This window comes from Oncorhynchus tshawytscha, linkage group LG11, assembly GCF_018296145.1.
Source record: "Oncorhynchus tshawytscha isolate Ot180627B linkage group LG11, Otsh_v2.0, whole genome shotgun sequence".
Lineage (NCBI taxonomy): Eukaryota > Metazoa > Chordata > Actinopteri > Salmoniformes > Salmonidae > Oncorhynchus > Oncorhynchus tshawytscha.
In genome coordinates, this window is record NC_056439.1 from 30,869,712 (window position 1) to 30,895,986 (window position 26,275).

A 26,275-nucleotide genomic window follows, 5' to 3' on the forward strand; every position below is an offset into this window, starting at 1 on the left:
GCGTCTGTTTCTCAAACTAGACACTCTAATGTACTTGTCCTCTTGCTCAGTTGTGCCACGGGGACTCCCACTCATGATGATGCTGAGGCTCCAGATACTCAACTAGTATAAAGAAGGCCAGTTGTATTGCTTCTTTAATCAGAACAACAGTTTTCAGCTGTGCTAACATAATTGCAAAAGGGTTTTCTAATGATCAATTAGCCTTCTAAAATGATAAACTTGGATTAGCCAACACAACGTTCCATTGGAACACAGGAGTGAGGGTTGCTGATAATGGGCCTCTGTACGCCGATGTAGATATCCCATTAAAAATCTGCCATTTCCAGCTACAATAGTCATTTACAACATTAACAATGTCTACACTGTATTTCTGATCAATTTGATGTTATTTTAATGGACAAAGATATTTGCTTTTTTATCGAAAACAAGGACATTTCTAAGTGACACCAAACTTTTGAACGGTAGTGTACATGGGGGTGAAAAGTGAGAAAGGTAGTGGTTTTTGGGCATGCACACCATCCCACAAGTCCAGAGATATGAACGAGTCCAGTTGTTGACAGGCAGAGAAAACGATATTGCTCTCTGCCACTGCCTGAGGGAGACTGCAAGTATATTGTGACCTGTATAATCAAGACAATTGGTAGATGTCTGGCCCCCTAGTAACCTTCCTAGAAACATATCAGGTCACACAGGTCAGAGAGAGTTTGAGAAGCAGGTTTATGGTACCGCCTAGACTCTGAGGCTCAGGTCATGGGAGATGGGAAGTGGAGTGTGTAGCTCATGGTTGTGAGGTGCTGATGTAACAGTATAACTTTCGTCCGTCTCCTCGCCCCGACCCGACCCGGGCTCAAACCAGGGACCCTCTGCACACAGACAACAGTCACCAACGAAGCATCGTTACCCATCGCTCCACAAAAGCCGTGGCCCTTGCAGAGCAAGGGAAACCACTACTTCATGGTCTCAGAGCAAGTGACGTCACCGATTGAAATGCTATTTAGCGCGCACCACCGCTAACTAGCTAGCCGTTTCACATCCGTTACACTCACCCCCCTTTTGACCTCCTCCTTTTCCGCAGCAACCAGTGATCCGGGTCAAAAGCATCAATGTAACAGTATAGACTTTACGTCAGTCCCCTCGCCCCGACAATGGGCGCGAATCAGGGACGCTCTGCACACGTCAACAGTCACCAACGAAGCATCGTTACCCATCGCTCCACAAAAGCCGTGGCCCTTGCAGAGCAAGGGGAACCACTACTTCAAGGTCTCAGAGCAAGTGACGTCACCGATTGAAACACTATTTAGCGTGCACCACCGCTAACTAGCTAGCTGTTTCACATCCGTTACACTGATAACAGTCATCGGCAGGGACTTCGTAACGCTGCATTCACGGTGAACTCTGCATATGTGGGTTTAATCGGAAATTATCTTTACATTTCTATTGTGCAATCTGTAATCTGGACATGTCCTCCCCACATACTGAAATGGTGTTTTATCTGCCACAGTGTTATCATTGGAATGTGATACAAAACGAGGCAACAATGTGCTTTAGAACCATGTTGATGCCTTGGAGCTGTATGGTAGTCTGTTTGGAGTGTATATCCAATTGGATAAAAAATATATAATCATAATATTATGTCCCCCCCACTTCTAAAACCAAAATTGTGCCCAAGATATTAAGGACAGGTAGTGGAAATAATTATTATACTGTAATAATTTGCACCAGTAGCCAAACTATATGTAGTGGTCTGCAAATTGCATTTACATTTTGCCTAATGGCATGCTTCTCATGGAAAACTTCACTTATCCCTATACCAGCAGACAATGCCCTACCTACACTGTCACTCATGATGTAAAGGCTGGTTCTCTTTCTAGGATTTCTAGATTTTTCTTTCAAGGATTTCTAGATTTTTCTTTCGTAGATGCTCTGTCGCACCAATCAAATTCACCTTTGGTGACATGTAACCAATAACAGATAGCAGAGGGCGGGTTCTAGAGGCATTCGCGACTGCTCTTTGCGCATGTTTGCTTGGATTACCGGTTGTTACGATTGAAATTGAGAGAATCCTGTGGACATTTTTCCTCCCTGGGATTAGGTTGAGTGAGTTGGCTATAAAGATTTGTCTTACATAATAGCTAGTAGCCTAATTCAGTTAGAACTGTAAGAGCAAACTGTCTCAAATATATGCTGAAAACGAAATAAATAATTTAAAATTGCCTACAGTCTCGCATAGTGGAATATTTTATTTTCTCATTGGAAAGGTGTCAAGTGTCAATCGTTACGGAAAATTGCGCAAACTAACAGCTACACTCATTATGTCAGTAGTAGGTATTGATGTGGGTTTCCAAAATTGTTACATTGCTGTTGCGAGAAGCGGCGGGATTGAAACCATTGCCAATGAATACAGCGACAGATGTACACCGTAAGTATACTATTGACATCGATATATAGAATGTGATTTTGCTACATAATGTTTGTGACTGGATGCTCGCTGTAGCATACCCTGATGGCGTAGTGATAAAAAATGCTCCAACAATGGATGCTTCATGTGTTATGATGAATATTTTACATTGGATGACATTACATTGGATTGTATTTTTTCTTCCATGTAAATTTATAGTAATATTTGCAGTTTTGGTTATTACTACGTTATAACGTCTCCATTGTCAGAAGTCTTTGTTGCATGTTCATTTACCTAACGACCTCTTAATAATTGCAGCCGTCTACGTAGTGCTTGGAATGTGGCCTTTTTAGTTTCATTTGACACTTTTCTATCATATTCTGTGATATGATATTTAATGCATCGTCATAGCCTATATCGACATTGACCAAATTGTTCAGTATTAAAATATATTGTATTAAATCTCATGTCATATAGTTTGTTTTGAATGAATATCCCTGCATTACTCTAGTTTTCAAGTAAGCTTTGTTGTGTTGTACTTTTTTTATTCAAAGCGCATCAGCTAAATGTATAGCTCATTTTATTTCTTGCGAGTGTCATTGAATTTGCTGGGAATTGACTGCTGTCATACATTTTTGCTCTCAGATTTAAAAGTACTGTATGACAAATTCCCATATGGACAGAATAATTTGTACAAGATAAATATAGGCTATAGATGGGCTGCTTGTAGGCCTACTGTATGTAGCGTATGTGAATATGACTATCACACACACATGTTATGACATTGGATTAGGTGACTGTGAATTCATGGGCATTTAGTTTACACCAATTCCTCTCAAAACTGCAATCTTCCCCTGCTCCTCCTAACATGCCACTATGCAAGGTGCACCAATACTCTGCGTGAGTGAGAGGGAATGTAATGACCTGGGTTTTATTACAGGATGTTCTTGCTCAGCCTCATTCACAACTCATTTTCCAAATAACTTAACATCTGACATCAGACCAACTGCATAGCCCACAATCACAATGCCAATTGTGCATAACCTCAGACATAACATAGCATTGCAATGTACAGCTCTTATAAAAAGAATTTGATGAGGAGGAGAAGGAGGGGGAAGATGGGTAGGTGGAGCAGAGTAAGACCTTCAATACCAGTTGACGGAATTGAGCCTTCCATTCAAGGAACCTGGATCACTCTGTGTCAGCAAGACAATGCAATGAGCTGATGGAGGAAGTGAGTCAGTTAAATTAGTTTAAAAAGTGATATTTTAAATGCAGATCTTCCTTACACTTTGAAGGTGAACTGTTCTGTCTTACTGTCCTAATTTGTCGTTTCTTCATAGAAATTCACTTAATAATCTGCAGATGTTCAACCTCCATTGCCTACTATTAACCATTAGGCCTATATTATATTTTTGATGTGTTTATTTGTTTTGGTTCCCCAGGGCTTGGGTGTCTCTGGCCTCCAAAAACCGAACCATTGGAAATGCAGCCAAGGGTCAAGTAAGATGATCAAATGAGAACAGTTTTTATAATGTAGTAGTATTTTTGTGCAAATGTAATTTTGCAGATCACTACTTTTTTGGAAATGGTCAAATTGGTCAGCATCAGATCACATGACTAAAAAAACCAATTTATTTCAGATTATAACAAATTTTAAAAACACAGTCCATGGCTTCAAGAAGTTCCATGGCAGAGCGTTTGACGACCCATATGTCCAGGGGGAGAAACCCAAGTTGCCTTACAGCTTGCACAAGCTGGCCAGTGGCAACACTGGAATCAAGGTAACACCACTGTAGACTTTTCCACTGTGTTCCCTTTTCACTGCACTCCATTTTGAACATGTTCCCTTTAGCTCCATCACCCCAAGCTCCATTGTCATCATGTAAATTACTGTTGTTATTTTGCTCAATTGTTTGTATTTTCCAATGTGTTTGACCTCCAAACCATCTTTTTTAACCAGCACTGACACCATCAAACCTCCTCTGGTTTCAGCTGGTTTTCATATTGTCTAAATAGTCTCAACTAAACTGTGTCCCATTCATAGGTCCGTTACCTGGATGAGGACAAAGTGTTCACAATTGAGCAGGTAACAGCAATGTTGCTGACCAAGCTGAAGGAAACTTCTGAGAGCTCCCTGAAGAAGCCAGTTGTGGACTGTGTGATCTCTGTGAGTGACAACAATATATATATCCTGTAAAACACTGCAAATGAAACTGGTCAACGTAGTATCAATATGCTACACGTGAATATACCTTGATATTAGCCAAAGTCGTTTTTTTCATCCCATTTCAAATTTATAATATTCTAACAAGAGTTTTGTTTCACAGGTCCCAAGTTTTTTCACCGATGCAGAGAGGAGGTCTGTGATGGACTCCACCCAAATTGCAGGGTTGAACTGTCTGCGTCTGATCAATGACACCACGGCAGGTCAGTGATTCCCACAGAGTCATCAAGGTCATATTCTGTGATGGATATGTCTATAGCACAGGAGGTTGGTAGCACCTTAGTTTGGGAGGAGGGGCTCGTGTTAATGGCTGGAGCGGAATTAGTGGAATGGTATCAAATACATAAAAAACATGGTTTCCATGTGTTTGATACCATTCCATTTGCTCCGTTCTAGCCATTATTATGAGCCGTCCTCCCCTCAGCAGCCTCCACTGGAGATTTATTGGTGGTAGTTGGAGTTCCCTAGAGACAGCTGTTTTTCAAGTCGTTGTTTTCTCACCTGTAATCAGCAGGCACTGACATTCACAAAGTGTACTTGAAAGTGTACTCCTTTGTAGGAGCAATGTATAGGCCTATAAGCTGCACAAACATATCATTGTATAAAAAATATATATATTTTATTGTCACATACACTGGGCAAGTGCATTGAAATGTGTTGTTTTACAGGGTTATCGTAGTAGTACAGCACCTCTGGAGCAAATTAGGGTTAAGTGCCTTGCTCAAGGGCACATTGCCACATTTTCCACCTTGACAGCTTGGGGATTCGAACCACTCTAACCACTAGGTAACCTATTATGTTATATTAGGTTTAGGTGACCAAAATGACTTGATAACACATACATTGCTTCTAGTCATTTCCATCCACTAAAATGCTCTTATTCATGCAGTGGTGTAGGGTTAGAGCAGGTGTCCCCAATTACATTCAGCCGCTGGCCGATTCTTTTCTTGAGCGGATGGTCGGGGGGCCGGAACATAGTTATAAATTATTTGTACACTGCAAATTGACTGCAAGAAACTCCAAACAGATATAGTATTTGACAAAAACATAATAATTTCAAATCTTGATTACATTGGGATACGATCACATGTAATAATAATAATAAAATGAATACATTTCATTTGTATAGCGCTTTTCATTAGTGTTCTCAAAGCTCAAAACAAATAATGATAATAAAACAAAATACAATAAAAACATCATACATTTAGAGTCAGGGCATAGCAATAGTAGGCTAGGTGCTAAAATGACTTTGCAGATTAGGACTATAAAATAGTCTGTAGAAATGTGTTTCAAGACCCGTTTTAGAAGTTCAAGTTGATGGAGCGGCTCACAGATGGTCAGGGAGAGCAATCCATAGAGGAGGGGCAAGGGAGTAGAAGCCTCACTCCCCATAGTACAAATACGTGTCTTGCGGACTCAAAGTAGTATGCCTCTATTTATGCATGGGAATACTTAGGAAAATATTTCCTAAATTAAAATCCCTTGACGCTCATTTCCTGGTGATTGTACAGTCTTTTATGTCCAAGAACATTGTTTTTATTTGATTGATTTTTTTTACAACATTGTTTTTATTTGATTGATTTTTTTTACAAAGTTTGCCTCTTTTTGAGGAACCCTGCATTAGAGTGTCTGTCTCAATTTGTTGTTTCTAAATGGCAGTGGCCCTGGCCTATGGGATCTACAAGCAGGACCTGCCCACCCCAGATGAGAAGCCACGCAATGTGGTATTCGTGGACCTGGGACATTCATCATTCCAGGTCTCCATATCAGCCTTCAACAAAGGCAAACTTAAGGTGGGTTCTTCTTCCTAAAGTAGCAGAGGCAGTCTATCACTATTTATCACTATTTCTCACCTGTATTTTTCTTTATCTCTTCCATATGTAACCCCTAATTGTCTGGTCAATTAATCAGGTACTGGCCACAGCCTTTGATCCCTACCTGGGAGGGCGTAACTTTGATGAGGTACTTGTGGAGCACTTCTGCGAAGAGTTCAAGGCAAGGTACAAGCTGAACGTGAGGGAGAACCCCAGGGCTATTCTGCGGCTGTCTCAGGAGTGTGAGAAACTGAAGAAGTTGATGAGTGCCAACTGCTCTGACCTTCCCATTAACATTGAGTGCTTCATGAATGACATTGATGTGACAGGCAAGATGAACAGGTACACATATGGATTTGTGACTCCTTTGTTTAGCTTCCTATAGAGATGTATATGAAATAATAATCATTCCACTTTCCCCCTTCTTTTCTTTTTCAGAGTCCAGTTTGAAGAACTGTGTGCCCCATTCTTGATGAGAGTAGAGGCGCCATTGAAAGCAGTTATTGAACAATCAAGTATGTCATTTTTATCAAATCTAATTTGATTTAGTTGATGAACATTCAGTGATAGAGACAGTACATTTGAATTCAATAGTAAAACTGAAAATGTATTATTTGACCCTCTCTGTGTGGGTGTGTGTGTGTGTGTTTTGTGTCAGAGCTGAGCCGGGATGAGATCTATGCAGTGGAGGTGGTAGGAGGAGCCACCAGGATCCCTTCCATTAAAGAGAGAATCTCCAAGTTCTTTGGCAAAGATGTCAGCACCACACTCAACGCAGATGAGGCTGTGGCACGGGGCTGCGCTCTTCAGGTGCTCACCTCCCTCTCCTCTTACAGTGTTTGAAACCTCAGCCATCAATTTTATATGCAGCTGATTAATAATTTGCTGGAATATTTGGTGTGTAACAAAGTGATTGTGTGTTTGTGTCCTTGTTTTGGTGTGTGTTTGTTTATGTGTGTGTGTGTGTAGTGTGCAATTCTGTCCCCAGCATTTAAGGTGCGTGAATTCTCCATCACTGATGTGGTTCCCTTTCCCATAACCCTACGCTGGAAGTCCCCCACAGAAGATGGAGTCGGGTAAGGGCACATACTGAGCTGGCTCTATAGAAACAAACGTTAATTTGTGGGTACTGTGTTGTTTGTAATAAGATGCGAAGACATTACAACACAGGGATTTCCAGGTCCTCATTCAACACCACTGTCTGTTCTACAGAGAATGTGAGGTGTACAGTAAGAACCATGCAGCACCCTTCTCCAAAGTCATCACCTTCCACAAGGACGAGCCCTTTGACTTGGAAGCACTCTACAGTCTCCCACAAGAGCTGCCTTACCCAGACATCAGGATAGGTACACCTGCTTATTCAACTAAGCCCTCTGCAGTTCATAGAGGTCTTCTTTCATATTTGATGTACCTGTTCAAGGAATTGGAAGGTGGTCTCACTGAACGTAAAATATTTAGCTGTTACACCCTGGCTGGCACTTAGCTATTCTGCCTTGAGATCCTCTTACAAGACAGCTACTATATGTCTGTCCTGTGGTTGGCCATTTGCAATTGTTTCTTGGTGGCCTACCTGATGACGAACATTTAAACCATATAGTGGGGGTCTCCCACCTGGCTGATAATTAGGACAGGCTTAAATTTCCCATGGAACACTGCGTCCCTATGACTCACGGGAGTCATTTACAGGGCAGAGCTGTGTGTGTGTGTGTGAGAGTATGTGTGTATTATAAGGGGGTCTCTCAGGTGCGATTTCAGTTTGAAAGAGGCACAATGACTAGCTAATCAGATCTCATCCTCCTTCCCCTGTCAATTCTCCAGTGTGTTTGTGTAATTTCATGTGACTCCATCAGGTGTGACATTTGAATGTCTCTCCACCTGCCTCCTCCTCTCTGGCTTTCTCAGGGCATTTTTCTGTTCAGAATGTGGTGCCCCAGCCTGATGGAAACAGCTCCAAAGTGAAGGTCAAAGTGCGCATAAACGTGCATGGCATCTTCAGTGTTTCCAGCGCCTCCCTGATCGAGAAGCAGAAGGGTGAAGGAGAGGATGTTCAGATGGACATGGAAGCCACTGTGCAGAATGAAGGAAGGCCAGAGGACCAGGTAACAGAAAGAGAATGAGTTTTCACCTGAATTTCACACTCTATTTTAAGATTTAAGAACGCATGTCAAAGAAGCCGTTGTTTAATCTTCCCATTTGAATGTCTTATGTCTAAGACATAGAGCACTGATATGACTTCATGTCTTTACCTGTGTGGTTATTTTTACTCAAGTCCATTTTCTCTCTATTCCTGGCTCTTGAAGCTGCACCCCTTTCCTCCCATTGAAGATGACATCTATAACGATATGAACTATATGTGGGAGGTTTTGTGGTCTGGTCTCATCTGTGGAGCACTGGTCTCATTAAGGTTTATCACATTGAGCCTGAGAGAATGTGTATGTTTGTATAACCGGGCTTGGCAGTGTGTGACGCCAAAGGATACATGGAGCCAGTGGAATAGCTGTTAAGTTGAAAATACTTTCCACGTCTTCATAGCTCTATCCTTCATAGGCTGTGCTGTGCCTGTGTCTGCTATAAAAATCATCCTCCACTCCTTTGATATGATCAGTATGTCAGTGTATTTGAATGTGTTACTCATACAGATTATAACATTCTAATTGGCATCCTTGAATAGTAGATGGTTTGATTACGTTAACAGGAGGGGTGTGCTGCTTGAAGTAAGCTGATTTATATAGACGTAGGTGTAACATTATTAATTACATTACTAAGGTGTTCCATAAGTCAAAGCTACTGTAATTAGAGCAGGAGAGCAGCCAAGCGTTGATTTTAAGATTCAGGTGATGTTGCTGTGAGAGTGTCCTACTGTCGCAGACTAAAATGCAGGTAGACCAGGAGGGTCAAGGCCAGGGGGACCAGCTGAATGAGGACGCCAGCTCCTGCAGTAAGGTGAGTACGTGAATCATAAGAAACTATAATTACACTTCAACTTTTATGTCTTGTGAAGCATAAAACATTTTAAATTTCCCAACAAAGAACGGAGTCCCTGGTGAGAAGCAGGACCCAGCATCAGGGGGAAGCAAGCCTAAAGTAAAAGTGAAAAGCACTGACCTTCCAATTCTGGCCAATACCATCAGGCAGCTGGACAGGGGGGTGCTCAATGACTTTGTGGAGTATGAGGTAAGTCACTCTGAAGGCCCCAACTCCCCAGCAGCTGAGTCAGATTCTCATCGAACCAAGAGAAAAGACTTGCTGTAATGTAAAACTTACCTGCCTTGTTTAGTTCAAAGACATAAAACACAAGTAGTAAGGGTTTCTGTAGGAAGATGAATCATCTGCAGCTTTGGAACTGTAAAGGCATGTTCTACATTAGTTGTCTCATTCATGTTTTATCTATGTTGTACACTTTTACAAAACTGGCAGATGATGTAGCTAACGTGCCCTATATTTCTGTGTGGCCGCCTGGGAGTGGGTACTAAGGAGATGATTGTGGACTTCAGGAAACAGCAGAGGGAACACCCCCATCCACCGATGGAACAGTAGTGGAGAGGGTAGCAAGTTTTAAGTTCCAGGCATACATATCACAGACAAACTGAATTGGTCCACACACAGACAGCATCGTGATGAAGGCAAGCGCCTCTTCAACCTCAGGAGGCTGAAGATTCGGCTTGTCACCAAAAGCACTCAAAACTCTACAGATGGAGAGCATCCTGGCGGGCTGTATCAGTATGGCCCCAACGTAGTGGCAACTACCTGGACACCTACACCACCCGGGTTTGGCTGCTAACAGTTTAGCCTCCTTCACTGTCCCTGTCCCCATACCGGGCTTGATCCCTACTTCACCAAAAAGATGCTGTTGATCCCTGCCTACAGACAGAAGGAAGCGGAAGGCTGATTTTGGCTCTCATTGTTGCCGACGTCAGTGTGCTGCTAACAGTTTAGCCTCCTTCACTGTCCCTGTCCCCATACCGGGCTTGATCCTCTACTTCACAGCACACATGACAGCCCTCCTTGAAAAGATGCTAATCATTTGAGCTACACAAAAGGTACCCATTGGATAGCTCCATCGGTGACATTTCAAGCTAGCTGTGTTGTGAGCTTATGGCATGTGAGAGTGTCCTACAGTGTCCTCTGTTACACGTGTCTCACTTTGTCTCTTCCTCTCTGTGTCCCTCAGGGCCAGATGATCGTCCAGGATAAGCTGGAGAAAGAGAGGAATGATGCTAAGAATGCGGTGGAGGAGTATGTGTACGACCTGCGGGACAAACTGTGTGGCATCTATGAGAAGTACACCACGGAGGAGGTAAGAACCTAGATGAACAGTTTCCTTTTAACAAAGAAATAAATACGGCCACATTGAACACAGAATAAGTCTTTGCAATACATTATGTGTTTGCTGATACCTGTTTTGGCCTTTCTCACCTTTCAAAAAGGACAGTAATCGTCTGACACTGATGCTCGAGGACACAGAGAACTGGCTTTATGAGGAGGGAGAGGACCAAGACAAACAGGTCTATGTGGACAAGCTGGAAGATCTCAAGGTTAATGTTTATTTAGCATAAAGGATTTCTATTTCTAGCCTCTGCCTGCACCAGTCTGCTATTATAGCAGTTCTGAAATCAGGAGAAAGAAACATGAATAATAAACAAATATATTTGGGGCATTTAGGTGAACAGCCTGAAGGTTTAGGAACGTGACTTGATTTGAGCGATTTATTTGACTGATGTCCTTTTCCAGAGGTTTGCCCAGCCCGTTCATGACAGGCACAGGGAGCAGGAAGACAGGCCGAGGGCATTTGAAGAGATGGGCAAGAAGATCCAACTTTATATGAAGGCTGTGGAGCTTTATAAACAGAAGGTAAAAACTGGAATCTTTTTAACTTATAGTTCAGCATCCTTTCATCCTTGAGCATCTTTGAGATCTCTTCGTTTTTTGGATAGTACTGAAAGGCATTGAGGGAGTTATTTTACACTGCCCGTGTTGAACTGCGCAATGGCCCGTCATCAGGCAATAGGAGGGAGGGAGGAAGGGACGAATGCGCGGGAGGGAGGAATGCGCTTCTCAAATGGAACAGTAATATGTGCTGCTTGGTCATGTTGTCAACAAGGCAGTATGGTGCAACTTCCAGAAACATACACCTCTTTTCCATAAAATAAACGTTTGCATTTTCAAATTAGTTTTCATTGAGAAGACAGATAAACTGTTTTTCTCAAAAACAATCACTTTTGCGTGGGAAAACAAAGAATCCTATTAAGTACTGCATGTGCTTAATTACATCACTTTTGTTTTAAGCCGACTTCACCATCAGACAGAGCGGGGCACCTGGCTCGCGCCCAGGAGGCAGCCTGGTTCCAAATCTAAGCAATCAACTTTCAGCCATTGCATAATACATCTACACAGGCGCCTGGGTGGGATTAATCGAACCCCCTCCCACTTTAGAAACATTTAACCCATTCTATGATTAAAATGGTTTTGCTCCTCATTGGGAACATGGTTTCTGTGGAGTGATGTCATTACAGCTCAGTATAAGACACTAAGAGACAATTTATGCTTGATCAGAAAATGTGGTCAGAGGCGTCATATGGATGGTGTGACGCAGTTGCGGAGCCTCCAGAGGCACGCAGTACTGCATCGCCGTGAGCCTCTCAGATCTTGTAACAATGCGGAGGGCTCCGTATAGCTCCGCATTGTCTTGAACGGTTGACCGTAGGTGAGGGCGCGAGTTCCTGTATAAACACAAACTCACTTCCTTGACAACTTCCTTCACAACAGCTCTGCACTGCTCGGCGAAGCACAAGAAATATGAATGCCCTGACTTCTGCACAGACCATATCACCGTAAATGCTGCATGACCAATGCAAACGTCAGATTGACCATGCAGCGCCTTTAAAGCTCAGTGTGAGATGCAGTGAAATGAAGCTGAGCCCATTTACAATACCTCTATTTCTCTGTGAACTACTACAGTCAAGTTTTGAGAATGACACAAATATAAATTTTCACAAAGTTTGCTGCTTCAGTGTCTTTAGATATTTTTGTCAGATGTTACTATGGAATACTGAAGTATAATTACAAGCATTTCATAAGTGTCAAAGGCTTTTATTGACAATTACATGAAGTTGATGCAAAGAGTCAATATTTGCAGTGTTGACCCTTCTTTTTCAAGACCTCTGCAATCTGCCCTGGCATGCTGTCAATTAATTTCTGGGCCACATCCTGACTGATGGCAGCCCATTCTTGCATAATCAATGCTTGGAGTTTGTCAGAATTTGGCTTCTTTGCTGCCCTTCTTGACACCAGGCCATCCTCCAAACGTCTTCACCTCACTGTGCATGCAGATGCACTCACACCTGCCTGCTGCCATTCCTGAGCAAGCTCTGTACTGGTGGTGCCCCGATCCCGCAGCTGAATCAACTTTAGGAGACGGTCCTGGCGCTTGCTGGACTTTCTTGGGCGCCCTGAAGCCTTCTTCACCTTGGCGCTTCTTCGAACTCAATCATTATAACAGAGTGATCTCCAGCCTTGTCCTCGTCAACACTCACACCTGTGTTAACTAGAGAATCACTGACATGATGTCAGCTGGTCCTTTTGTGGCAGGGCTGAAATGCAGTGGAAATGTTTTTGGGGGATTCAGTTCATTTGCATGGCAAAGAGGAACTTTGCAATTAATTGCAATTCATCTGATCACTCTTCATAACATTCTGGAGTATATGCAAATTGCCATCATACAAACTGAGGCAGCAGACTTTGTGAAAATTAATATTTGTGTCATTCTCAAAACTTTTGGCCACGACTGTACACCGCTGCTCTGTTGGGATTGTGCTAATTACTTTCCTATTCCATATTCAGGACACCTCTGATTTCCTTGTTTAGTCTTATCAGTCCTCTGGGGCCTGTACACACTTTTCAAAGCTAGTTAGGTCATTGTCATAGTAAAGTAATTGAGCAATTGTGACACTATTGTGACTTAGTCTGTCTCTGGGTTTAACCCAGGATGTATGTAATAAACCATCTGTGACATTTTTATTAATTGATTTGTTTGTGAGGGCATAGACAAGGTGATTTACTTAATGAGACAGAGGTGTGCTATCTCTAATTGTTTTGTTTCCTATCTACACTCAGGATGAGCGTTACCAGCATCTGAATGCTGAGGAGATGAGAAACGTGGAGAAGTGTTTAAATGAAAGCATGGCCTGGATAAACAGCAAGATGAATGCCCAGAGCCAACTCACCATCGCCCAGGACCCAGTCGTCAAAGTAGCAGACATAATTTCCAAAATACAGGTGTGTGATAAGTGTGAATGATTTGACCATATGACATACTATTGGCCCATAGTCACCAGGTACTGATTATTTGCCCTGTTCACCGATTACTTTGCAGACAGAGTTCAGTGTGTCAAATCGGAGGGCATGCTGTCCGGTCCTCTGGCAGTCTCTATGGGGGTGCCACAGGGTTCAATCCTCGGGCCGACTCTTTTCTCTGTATATATCAATGATGTTGCTCTTGCTGCGGGCGATTCCCTGATCCACCTCTACGCAGACGACACCATTCTATATACTTCCGGCCCGTCCTTGGACACTGTGCTATCTAACCTCCAAACGAGCTTCAATGCCATACAACACTCCTTCCGTGGCCTCCAACTGCTCTTAAACGCTAGTAAAACCAAATGCATGCTTTTCAACCGTTCGCTGCCTGCACCCGCACGCCTGACCAGCATCACCACCCTGGATGGTTCCGACCTTGAATATGTGGACATCTATAAGTACCTAGGTGTCTGGCTAGACTGTAAACTCTCCTTCCAGACTCATATCAAACATCTCCAATCGAAAATCAAATCAAGAGTTGGCTTTCTATTCCGCAACAAAGCCTCTCCTTCACTCACGCCGCCAAACTTACCCTAGTAAAACTGACTATCCTACCGATCCTCGACTTCGGCGATGTCATCTACAAAATTGCTTCCAACACTCTACTCAGCAAACTGGATGCAGTTTATCACAGTGCCATCCGTTTTATCACTAAAGCACCTTATACCACCCACCACTGCGACTTGTATGCTCTTGTCGGCTGGCCCTCGCTACATATTCGTCGCCAGACCCACTGGCTCCAGGTCATCTACAAGTCCATGCTAGGTAAAGCTCCGCCTTATCTCAGTTCACTGGTCACGATGGCAACACCCATCCGTAGCACGCGCTCCAGCAGGTGTATCTCACTGATCATCCCTAAAGCCAACACCTCATTTGGCCGCCTTTCGTTCCAGTTCTCTGCTGCCTGTGACTGGAACGAATTGCAAAAATCGCTGAAGTTGGAGACTTTTATCTCCCTCACCAACTTCAAACATCTGCTATCTGAGCAGCTAACCGATCGCTGCAGCTGTACATTGTCTATCGGTAAATAGCCCACTCATTTTTACCTACCTCATCCCCATACTGTTTTTATTTATTTACTTTTCTGCTCTTTTGCACACCAATATCTCTACCTGTACATGACCATTTGATCATTTATCACTCCAGTGTTAATCTGCAAAATTGTAATTATTCGCCTACCTCCTCATGCCTTTTGCACACAATGTATATAGACTCCCCTTTTTTTTCTACTGTTTTATTGAATTGTTAATTGTTTACTCCATGTGTAACTCTGTGTTGTATGTTCACACTGCTATGCTTTATCTTGGCCAGGTCGCAGTTGCAAATGAGAACTTGTTCTCAACTAGGCTACCTGGTTAAATAAAGGTGAAATAAAATAAATTTAAAAAATATAAAATTTTACTAATACTGCATCCACCTATCTTCCATATATACCTATACTTTAGGAACTGGATGAAGTATGCAACCCAGTTGTCAACCGGCCGAAGCCCAAAGCAGATGACGTGTCAGAGGAGAATGAAGAGAGCAACGGGGCCCATAACAGCCCAAGGCAAGGAGCTGGCGGGAGGGGAGTGGCAAAGGGTAGCAACCAGACCAAGCCTCCTTCAGCAGAGATGGAGATTGACTGAGCCCCTTTGCCAAATATCCTCTGCTACCAGCACTCTATCTCCCATCAGACCATTTTGACAAGGTCTACCCAAACATACAGTACAAAGTGTATCCGGGACCATTTTTCCATGTCCACCACCACTCAATGGACTGTTTTGTGCATTTGTGTTCAGAGTCCCCCTGTTCGATTTTTTTAAACTTTCTCTACTATGTTACAACTGTGTGCTCCTCCCTAAGAGGTTAGACAATACCTTATATAGTCATTAACTGTAAGATTAGATATAGATGAAAACAATTCTGGCTCTCCTGAAAACAGTTTTTCCTAACCATACGTGTTTGCATTTCAAAAGGCCCATAAGCATCAGATCTCTAAGGTGACTCTTACTGCACATAAGCTTGTAGTGGAACATAAGTAGAATTACTGTCTGAACAATCGCTATGGCTAATTAAACTATTAGTAAAATATGTATGCAATAATACATATTATATATATTTGTATTTAATATATGAATTTGAAAGGATGTCTGTATGCCTAGATACTGTAAATATTATTTTAGTAATTTAAACTGGCCAGTGCCTATAGTTGTGTATATAGAGGATACATTCCTAGTGTTGTTAGCAAAGAGAGAAGAGCAATGGGCTGGATGCCTATTCCTTTACTTATTTTCATGCATTTCCATATTTTGAGTCCTAAGATTTAAAGACGAAAGTAATAAATGTATAAATAAATAAATGTATGCACTCACTAATGTAATTCGCTCTGTATAAGAGTGTCTGCTAAATGACTAAAATGTAAATGCATTATTTGTCTTTAAGACAAACATTGTACTATTTCATTCCCGAGAGGCGCAGCGGTCTAAGGCAATGCACCTCAGTGCAAGAGGTGTCACTACAGACCCCTGGTTTGATTCCAGGCTGTATCACAACCGGCTGTGATTGGGAGTCCCATAGAGCGGTGCACAATTGGCCCAGCGTCGTCCGGGTTAGCGTCATTGTAAATAAGAATTTGTTCTTAACTGACTTGCCTAGTTAAATAAAAAATATACATGTATTTGACTAAAGTGCTAAAAAATTGTACTCAATGATCTTCATATTATTTAAGACTTTTATGCTACAAAGCAACTTTAAATGTCAAGTTACTAGATGAGAAAGTTGTTTCCACAGGAGGACCCCATGTTATTTTAAGGCATCTAGTGCTTTTTGTTCCCGAAAGCTCTCCTTAGCTCGAGAAGGCAACATTTGCGTGTTTTTATATGACGTGTATAGTCACGTGACCACGAGGGTAACGGGCGGATATTTTCAAAATGGAAGAAGTATGAAAGTTTTGGAGGGGCAACATTCATTTGATTTTTATCAAAGGTGGTTAATGGCCGCTGATGAGTTTACCTGGATGAACATGTTTTGAATAAGAATTTTGTATCGATTGGGAAGACAAATAATAAGCAAGATGAGTGTTTCAATCGGCGATAAAATCGAGGTGAGTTGTCGACCTAGCTAACGTTAGCTGGCTAACCCGCAGCTAGCAAGCGAACGTCAGTTGTCTGTAAACGTTAGCAACTTTGCATAATTCGTAGTCAGTAACGTAGACGAGTAACTGTTATTTAGCTAGCTGGTGGCTAAAACTAGTAGCACTGGCTACTACAGCCGAGTTGTTGTTGTTGATTATTTTGACTGAGACACGTCCCCTGCGATTTACCGCAACGGTTTATTGTTGCCAGGTGACGGGTGCCACAACGCCTGCTCATTAGCGGGAAGAGAGCCGGGATAATTAAAGGTTTTGGTTGGCTATATCACAGAGACAGGTGTTTTGATGTTTTACTTCTGACGGTTGGCTAGCCATAACGACCAAATGGTAACGTTAACATTAGCCACAGTTGGTGTAGTCTAGTACTCAGTCACTGTATCTCTAGTCGGCTACATGACACATATCAGAGAGAAGATGTTCGACAAAGTTTTTAATTATTTATTTCAAAACCTGACAACTAAATGCAAAGTCAGTGAAGATGAGGAGAGAATCTTATTTACAGCTGGGGAGCTAAAGATTGAGGTATCACATCAGAATCATCCTCTGTCAAAAACAGCTGACAGCCAAATCCATTTCTAGGACATAGGCATAGCTACAGGACATATTCTAGTCATATTTGTTGCAATGTAAATATTAGTTTATTGATTTTGGATTTATATATTGCATATATGTGAAAATGTTTTCATTCTCTTTTTCAGGATTTCAAAGTTCTCACCCTCCTTGGTAAGGGCTCCTTTGCATGTGTTTACCGGGCAAAGTCAGTGAACACTGGCTTGGAGGTGGCGATCAAAATGGTAAGAACTTATAATAAAAAAAATACAGAACAGATCTAATTACTTTTATGATGTAAGCTTGTTTCATGCTGTTCCTGTATCATGTGTTAAAAACACATGTAAGAGCTCAATCAGCACACTTTTTGTCAAGTGCAAGCAGACAAATCACAGGTTTAGAAATGTTGACAGGCTACACAGTGAAGACTTAACTGCTCATCATCACCATCTCACTACCAGATGGTGTTTAGCAGAGTTTTGTATTTTTTTCTAAGCCCCCCTCCCAGGGGTCACCTGGGGACTGTTGGAAGTGTAGACAGTCTGTTCTGTTCCTGGATAGCTCTCACTCTCTTTGTGGAAGACCAATCGTTTGTTTACCACAAGACTAAAGCAGTGTATTATAATGCTCACTGTATAATTATCTCCATCGTTCCCCTCTCTGTTCAGATTGACAAAAAAGCCATGCATAAATCTGGTATGGTCCAGCGCGTCAGTAACGAAGTGGAGATTCAGTGTCGATTGAAGCATCCGTCAATACTAGAGGTAAGCATGGTTGAACTTTGTTGGGCCTGTTTTGGCATATCTGATCATTGTTGTGCTGAAATTGGTGCTATTTTAATAAGGTCTTATTTACTAATTTACATAACGGCGTTAACCCCGATACAACATTTTGGCTTGTAATTTTGCTATTTTGCAGCTGTACAACTACTTTGAAGACAGTAACTATGTGTACTTGGTGTTGGAGATGTGCCATAATGGAGAGATGAGTCGATACCTGAAAGACAGGAAGATGCCCTTCTCAGAGGATGATGGTCAGTCTCATTGTTTACCTGAGAGTGCATTAGGCTTGGGCAATCTACAGTTTATACTGGGGTATTTTGAAAAGTATGATTTTCAATTCTGTTTAAAAATATACAATAATAAAAAATATATACTTTTTTTGTTGGGGACTTTGTGTTAAGTATAACTAAAATAAATCTTACACCGAACATCAAACCGGCCGCGCGCCATCGTGCACAAATTGATTTTGTCCCCCCACACCAAACGCGATCACGACACGCAGGTTGAAATATCAAAACAAACTCTGAACTAATTATATTAATTTCGGGACAGGTCAAAAAGCATACATTTTCTGGCAATTTAACTAGCTAGCTTGCAGTTGCTAGCTAATTTGTCCTGTTTAACTAGCTTACTGTTGCTAGCTAATTTGTCCTGGGATATAAACTTAGAGTTCTTATTTTCTGTACAGCACTTTGAGATATCAGCTGATGTAAGAAGGGCTATATAAATATATTTGATTTTTACCTGAAATGCACAAGGTCCTCTACTCAGACAATTAATCCACACATAAAACTATAACCAAATTGTTTCTAGTCATCTCTCCTCCTTCCAGGCTTCTTCTTGGGACTTTATGGCAATTGGCATCTAACTTTCTTAGTTACCATGACCACCGACCAAACTCAGTTCATCTTTCAATCACCCACATGGGTATCTCCTTCTATACACCAATGAGGAGATGGGAGAGGCAGGACTTGCACTGCGTTCAGCGTCACAAATAGAACTGACTTCTATTTTAACGCTTGGCAACGCATTTCGCTCGTTGGCGCATGCACGAGCAGTGTTGGTGCAATAATTGAATAACATGTATGTTTAAATTTATTTTGCAATGCGAGCGGTGTGGTCAGCATGTAAGATGTGTAAAATAAATTCTATACAGCTCCGGAAGCTAAGTGGCTGTTGCCTAAATTGTTTTGTGCGCCAAGGTAATTGTTAATTTGATTTTTTAACTTAATTTTGTAAAATTAGCATAACCTTTCAAACCATACCCTGTTTAACTTCTCCTCTATTACAGTAACATTATGTCTCTGAGTTTTGGTATCCATATGACTCAAATGCAAATAGCGAGTTGAAACTGTTTGTCAGAGAGGAAGAAGTGATCTCTCATCTTTGTTGTTTTGAGTGGTAGGGTTCTAATAAACCCTGTGCGTTTCTATGCGCTTATTTTGAACCTAAGCTTGTCCGCCTGCCTTCCCGCCTTTGGGACAATGACACCCATTGTTAGGGCGGAAACATGAGCATCTCGTCATTATATACAGATCTCTGGTGTAAATGGGAAGGTGCACAGCACAGATGGAGCAGACAAGACCAAAAACCGGACATAAACGGTCATAAAAAAATGTATTTACAAAAAAACTTGATTCTACAATTCAGGCATTTGGAATATTGCTCAAAAACATAAATTAGAATTAATCAAATGAATTTGATATATTGCCCAGCCCTACCCCGGTATGGTACTGAAACGGTATGACAATCTGGATACCGCCCAACCCTAGAGTGTGTCAGTGATACATCTCTTAACTTATGAAATCTACGTTAACATGTCTTGACACCTGTCCTCATTTCCTTTTATAACAGTTGCTTTCATTTTTTTTTTTTTTCACGTTACAGCACAGCACTTCATGCATCAAATAGTGAAAGGTATGCTGTACTTGCATACACATGGCATCATGCATCGGGACCTGACCTTGTCCAACCTGCTGCTGACGAGCAATATGAACCTTAAAATAGCTGACTTTGGCCTGGCCACTCAGCTGAAGCTCCCCAGCGAGAAGCACTTCACCATGTGTGGCACACCCAACTACATCTCCCCAGAGGTGGCCACCCACAGTGCCCATGGCCTGGAGTCTGATGTCTGGTCTCTGGGCTGTATGTTCTACGCCTTCCTGATGGGCCGGCCCCCATTTGACACAGACACAGTGAAGCACACCCTCAACAAGGTGGTTCTGGGGGAGTATGACATGCCCAGCCATGTGTCCCAGGAGGCCCAGGACCTTATCCATCAGCTGCTGAGGAAGGACCCTGCGCAGCGGCCCAGCCTGTCTGCCGTGCTTGACCACCCCTTCATGACCCAAAGCCTGCTTACCAGGACCAAGGAGCTGAGCCTTGGTGAGCCAGGCTCCATGGACAGCGGCATCGCCACCATCTCGACAGCCTGCACCTCATCCACCTCAGGCAGCAGCCGTCTCCAGAAGAGAGCAGCCAGGCATGTGATCGGACCTGCCTTGCCCAACCGCATGGCACATATCCCCACATTGCCCCGGCCGCCAAGCAGCGCCTGCTTTGAGGGGGTTGAGCAGTGGCAGCAGCACTCCGACAGAGTAGGGAGGAGCAGGGCAGTTCTGGGCTGGGAGAGTGGACGGCCCCACTCCCGGTACCTACGGAGGACTCACTCCTCAGACCGGTCTAGCTCCTCTGTCACTCCAGACCAGGGGATGGGGCAGGCAGAGCTGGAGAGATGCCACTCTGAGGAGATGCTGACTGGGTCGGAGAGACTGGCCTTTCCCATGTCCTCCAGCTACAAGGACACTCCACAACCCTTCGCAGAGCATGGAAGGCTCCCATCGGTGCCTGTCAAACAGACAGCCAGGTAAGATGTGACCCCAGTGTGATGTAATTAATAAAATGTATTTTTTTTTTATTAAGATGGCTGCGTCTGTCTGACTAACTGATACATGTATGTACCCTTTATTTCCTCAGCTCAGGATGTTCATATTCCATACAACCACCACATCCACTAAACCTGCAGTTACAAGAGTCAGAAGGTGTACAGAATTGGTTCAGTAAAGAAGGTATAGTACACCTACTTGTTTCTTTGCTGTATCTTAATCTTATATCCCAATGTAAAGATTTAAAAGCTCTAAAATAAAGATTTTCTCACAAGCTTGACAGCATTGTTTGTTTATCCTACCTCACTAGGCCAGTTTCCGAGGCCCACGGATGTCAACTCTCACAGCAGCAGTGGCAGTTTCCATAGTGGCAGGGATCCTCTAGGTGTACACAACACCTGGAGTGACAAACCGGCAGGCAGAGGCACCAGTCCTCACCTCCACCGCAACACCTCAAACACGGACTCCTACAGGGAGAATGGGCAACCCGGTCATGGGGAAGAGCTGCAGAGTCTATCCAAACCAAGTGTAGAAAAGGAGAAAAAGTCCCTGAGAAATGTGCTCCCTCCTTTGTGTGCCTCAAGACTGAAATCCATCAGACAGAAGACTAAAAACGCTGTGGTAAGACAGACGCACACCCTAGTTATCCCCCTGTCTATTCAACTGATCTGCTTTCAATGCCTGCCTGACCTACAGCTGTGGCTTCCGTCTCCTTCTCCCCAGGTGAGTATTCTGGATACAGGAGAGGTGTGTATGGAGCTTCTCAAGGGCCAGGGCCCCCAGGAGAGGGGCAAAGAGGTCCTCAGGATATCCTGTGATGGTTTGATGGTGAGTTTCAGGAATAAAACACCACTTGATAACCTTCAGAGAAGATGTATCATGGTATGTCTGTGAAATAATGGCAAAACACTAATGTCACCCTTTGACCATGATCCTGTAGGTCACTATTTACCAGCCCAATGAGGGGAAGGGTTTTCCTGTGCTAGACCGCCCCCCTGCTCCCCCTGAAGACATCTTGATCTGCAGCTATGAGGACCTACCGGGTACACCTCAATACCAGACAGTGACATCTCGCAGTGACATGATTTAAAAACCACAATTTGGGGTCTCCTGAGTGGCACACCAGTTTAAGGCACAGCATCGCATGCAGTGCTAGATCCATTACTACAGACCTGGGTTCATTCCTGGGCTGTGCCACAATCTGCATTGGCCGGGAGTCCCATAGGACAGCGCACAATTGGCCCAGCGTCGTCCGGGTTGGGGGAGGGTTTGGCAGGTGGGGCTTTCCTTGGCTCATCGCGCTTGACTCCTTGTGGCGGGCCGTGTGCCTGCGGGCTGACTCCGGTCTCCAGTTGAACTGTGTTTCCTCCGACACATTAGTGCGGCTGGCTTCTGGGTTAAGCTGGCGGGTGTTAAGGAGCGCGGTTAGGCGGGTCATGTTTCGGAGGACGCATGCCTCTCCCGAGCCCGTTGGAAAGTTGCAGCGATGAGACAAGATCGAAAAAGGGGGTAAAATAAAAAAAAAAGATCTAAAACCACAATTTGATAAATATGTTAGAAATCTGATTTCAACTAACCTTTGTCCTCTGTCTTCAATAGAGAAGTACTGGAAGAAATACCAGTATGCCTCCAAGTTTGTGCAGCTGGTAAAATCCAAGACTCCCAAAGTTACCCTCTATACCAAGTATGGTAAATGTATGCTGATGGAGAACTCCCCTAATGCAGACCTTGAGATGTGCTTCTACGATGGTGAGGATCATTTAGAAAGCATCAATTATATGACACATAATGACCTTGAAGGATAAGATGTATTTTCCTTCTGAGATTGAAAAGTTGTTGTTGCACAGTTAAACTAAATAATCCTGACCTGTGGTCCTCTATGCTGTGACAGGAGCAAAAACCCACAAGACGTCAGAGCTGGTCCGTGTGGTGGAGAAGAGTGGGAAGTCGTACACGGTGAAGGGAGAGGTGGGTCTGAGTGGCCTCAGTCCAGAGAGCAGGCTGTACGTGAAGCTGTCTGACGAGGGCCACAGCATGTGTCTGTCTCTAGAGACGGCAATCACTGCAGAGGAGCAGCGCTGTGCCAAGAGCACTCCCTTCTTCCCCATCACCCTCGGCCGGTGAGCAAGAGAGCCATGACTGTCTGTTAATGCAGGACATTGTCATGTTTGGAAGCACTTAATTTCTAAAATGTTCAACTTCATATTGATCTCCAGTACCACCCCAACATCAACATATGTGAAAATGGTGCATTTCTATGTTTTGTAGTAAAAAAGAGAGGAAGATAAGTGTTTCCAATGACATCATCAACCAATTAGACAATTAGTAGGAAATGCCTTCTCATAATTGGTTAAAATCACATGAAGCTCATTGATGTCATTGGAAACACTTATCTTCCTCTCTTTTTTTACAACAAAACATATAAACGTTCCATTTTCACATACATATGTTGATGTTATGGTGGTGCTGGAAGTGATGAATATGAAGCTACATTCTTTTGACATTTCCCTTTAAAGAAAGCACCATGTTGCAGAATGCAGACACTATTTCAGTTCTAATCAGTCAGTTTGTTGAGATATCCAGTCACCTGTCAGTCAAATCAAATCAAATCAAATTTTATTTTTCACATACACATGGTTAGCAGATGTTAATGCGAGTGTAGCGAAATGCTTGTGCTTCTAGTTCCGACAATGCAGTAATAACCAACGAGTAATCTAACCTAACAATTTCACAACTACCTTATACACACAAGTGTGAAGGGATGAAGAATATGTACATAAAAATATATGAATGAGTGATGGTACAGAACGGCATAGGCATGATGCAGTAGATGGTATCGAGTACAGTATGAGATAAGTAATGTAGGGTATGTAAACATATTAAGTGGCATTGTTTAAAGTGGCCAGTGATACATTTTTACATCAATTTTTCCATAATTAAAGTGGCTGGAGTTGAGTCAGTATGTTGGCAGCAGCCACTCAATCTTAGTGGTGGCTGTTTAACAGTCTGATGGCCTTGAGATAGAAGCTGTTTTTCAGTCTCTCGGTCCCAGCTTTGATGCACCTGTACTGACCTCGCCTTCTGGATGATAGCTGGGTGAACAGGCAGTGGCTCGGGTGGTTGTTGTCCTTGATGATCTTTATGGCATTCCTGTGACATCGGGTGGTGTAGGTGTCCTGGAGGGCAGGTAGTTTGCCCCCGGTGATGAGTTGTGCAGACCTCACTACCCTCTGGGGAGCCTTACAGTTGTGGGCGGAGCAGTTGCCGTACCAGGCGGTGATACAGCCCGACAGGATGCTCTCGATTGTGCATCTGTAAAAGTTTGAGTGCTTTTGATGACAAGCCGAATTTCTTCAGCCTCCTGAGGTTCAAGCGGCGCTGCTGCGCCTTCTTCACCACGCTGTCTGTGTGGGTGGACCAATTCAGTGTATCCGTGATGTGTACGCCGAGGAACTTTAAAACTTTTCACCTTCTCCACTACTGTCCCGTCGATGTGGATAGGGGGTGCTCCCTCTGCTGTTTCCTGAAGTCCACGATCATCTCCTTTGTTTTGTTGAGTGTGAGGTTGTTTTCCTGACACCACACTCCGAGGGCCCTCACCGCAAACTTGATGATTGAGTTAGAGGTGTGCGTGGCCATGCAGTCGTGGGTGAACAGGGAGTACAGGAGAGGGCTCAGAACGCACCCTTGTGGGGCCCCAGTGTTGAGGATCAGCGGGGTGGAGATGTTGTTACCTACCCTCACCACCTGGGGGCATCCCGTCAAAGTCCAGGACCCAGTTGCACAGGGTGGGGTCGAGGCCCAGGGTCTCGAGCTTGATGACGAGTTTGGAGGGTACAATGGTGTTAAATGCTGAGCTGTAGTCGATGAACAGCATTCTCACATAGGTATTCCTTTTGTCCAGATGGGTTAGGGCAGTGTGGTTGCGATTGCGTCGTCTGTGGACCTATTGGGGCAGTAAGCAAAATGGAGTGGGTCTAGGGTGTCAGGTAGTCCCAGTCCTTGTCACTAATCTTGCGCCTCTGTTTATCCCTCCCAGAAGACCTGCCAACCCAGACTCCCCCTGCCCCTTGGGCGGTGTTGCCCTTGTAGATGTGGCATCACCGCCCAAGCACCTACACATTACTCCCTCTGTGAGTTTCTCCTGAAGCAACATTTCACATTCTATCAACTAAGCTATTTATTCCATCCATTTTTATTTAGGAAGTGTAAGATATTTCTGGTGTCTTTTTTTTGTTGAATCTTTTTCTCTTCTCTAATCTTCAGATGATCTCATATGATGGGTCTGACTTCACCTCGGCTAGCGTGAACAAAAACTGCTCTCCGCTGTCGGTCAAACAAGACCACACAACCAACACAGGGAAAGTGCTTAAGTCCGTCTTTGTGCCAAACATTGGTTGGGCCTCACAGCTGACCAGTGGAGAGGTGTGGGTGCAGTTCAACGATGGCTCCCAGCTGGTGGTGCAGGCAGGGGTCTCTTGTATTGCCTACACGTCCCCAGAGGGACGGACCACCAGGTACTGAACACTTACACAGCACACTGACCCATGGCTTCACCACCCTTTCATACAGTGCTATGCCAATGTCCATCTTTTGTCATTTTGATATAAAATGATTCTCTGTATTTGAGAAATGGTACTTGTCAACCCCTTTTTGCTGACATGTTCCTGCTTGTTGCTCCAGGTACAAAGAGAATGAGAAGTTGCCAGAGCTTGTGAAGGAGAAGCTGCACTGTCTCTCCACCATCCTGGGCCTGTTAGCCAGTCCAGCAGCACGCCGCTGAATCAAACAACCTCAGCAGCATTGCAACGTCCCAGTACAATGCTGTTGCAGGGAGGAGACACTATTATAGGCTTTATACCATGACATACATACCTCTCAAGTGTGCTTGTAAATAGTGTTTTTATGTACAGATGACAAAATTATGAAAATATATATTTTATAAAGTGCCCATGTTGTACAGTATAATCTTGTAATTGTAATTTTCTACATTGTCAAACCATAGTCTCCATGAAATGTCAGATGCATAAAAGCTGAAGCAATAAACATCTGCAGGCTGGGTAGAGTTCAGGGGTCTTTTGTTATTTCTCACTTGCAACAGCATGACTGGGTAAATGTTTACAACAAACTA

The 26,275-nt window shown here is 43.3% G+C and overlaps 1 protein-coding gene across 3 annotated transcripts; it reads left to right on the plus strand.

Moving 5' to 3' along the window:
• Window positions 1-2,040: 2,040 nt before the first annotated feature.
• On the plus strand, window positions 2,041-26,212 carry LOC112261727 (serine/threonine-protein kinase PLK4). 3 transcript variants are annotated; one of them, XM_042330010.1, is made up of 22 exons: window positions 2,041-2,419; window positions 3,844-3,901; window positions 4,042-4,182; window positions 4,446-4,568; window positions 4,729-4,828; window positions 6,285-6,418; window positions 6,537-6,781; window positions 6,878-6,954; window positions 7,098-7,249; window positions 7,409-7,515; window positions 7,652-7,785; window positions 8,342-8,538; window positions 9,308-9,382; window positions 9,470-9,613; window positions 10,611-10,736; window positions 10,867-10,974; window positions 11,171-11,290; window positions 13,553-13,714; window positions 15,241-15,344; window positions 17,627-17,722; window positions 18,146-18,241; window positions 18,396-18,417. In XM_042330010.1, exons 1-20 carry the CDS (start codon window positions 2,313-2,315, stop codon window positions 17,691-17,693), a joined length of 2,481 nt encoding a protein of 826 aa, XP_042185944.1. In that variant the 5' UTR covers window positions 2,041-2,312; the 3' UTR covers window positions 17,694-17,722; window positions 18,146-18,241; window positions 18,396-18,417. The 3 variants fall into 3 exon arrangements, with proteins under 3 accessions (XP_042185944.1, XP_024293080.2, XP_024293079.1); XM_024437312.2 differs by lacking the exons at window positions 17,627-17,722; window positions 18,146-18,241; window positions 18,396-18,417 and having other exon boundaries at window positions 15,241-16,152; XM_024437311.2 differs by lacking the exons at window positions 2,041-2,419; window positions 3,844-3,901; window positions 4,042-4,182; ... (14 more) ...; window positions 13,553-13,714; window positions 15,241-15,344 and adding exons at window positions 16,406-16,880; window positions 20,147-21,125; window positions 21,236-21,327; ... (6 more) ...; window positions 25,411-25,661; window positions 25,828-26,212 and having other exon boundaries at window positions 18,396-18,510.
• The last annotated feature ends 63 nt before the right edge of the window (window positions 26,213-26,275 follow it).

What these genes read in the sequence shown, in the direction of transcription:
- LOC112261727 (XM_024437311.2), top strand. Translation starts at nt 16,851, where the DNA reads ATGAGTGTTTCAATCGGCGATAAAATCGAG. An exon ending in TTCCCCATCACCCTCGGCCG is followed by an intron (nt 23,265 to 25,183) that starts GTGAGCAAGAGA and finishes TATCCCTCCCAG; the next exon opens with AAGACCTGCCAACCCAGACT. An exon ending in ACCTACACATTACTCCCTCT is followed by an intron (nt 25,278 to 25,410) that starts GTGAGTTTCTCC and finishes TCTAATCTTCAG; the next exon opens with ATGATCTCATATGATGGGTC.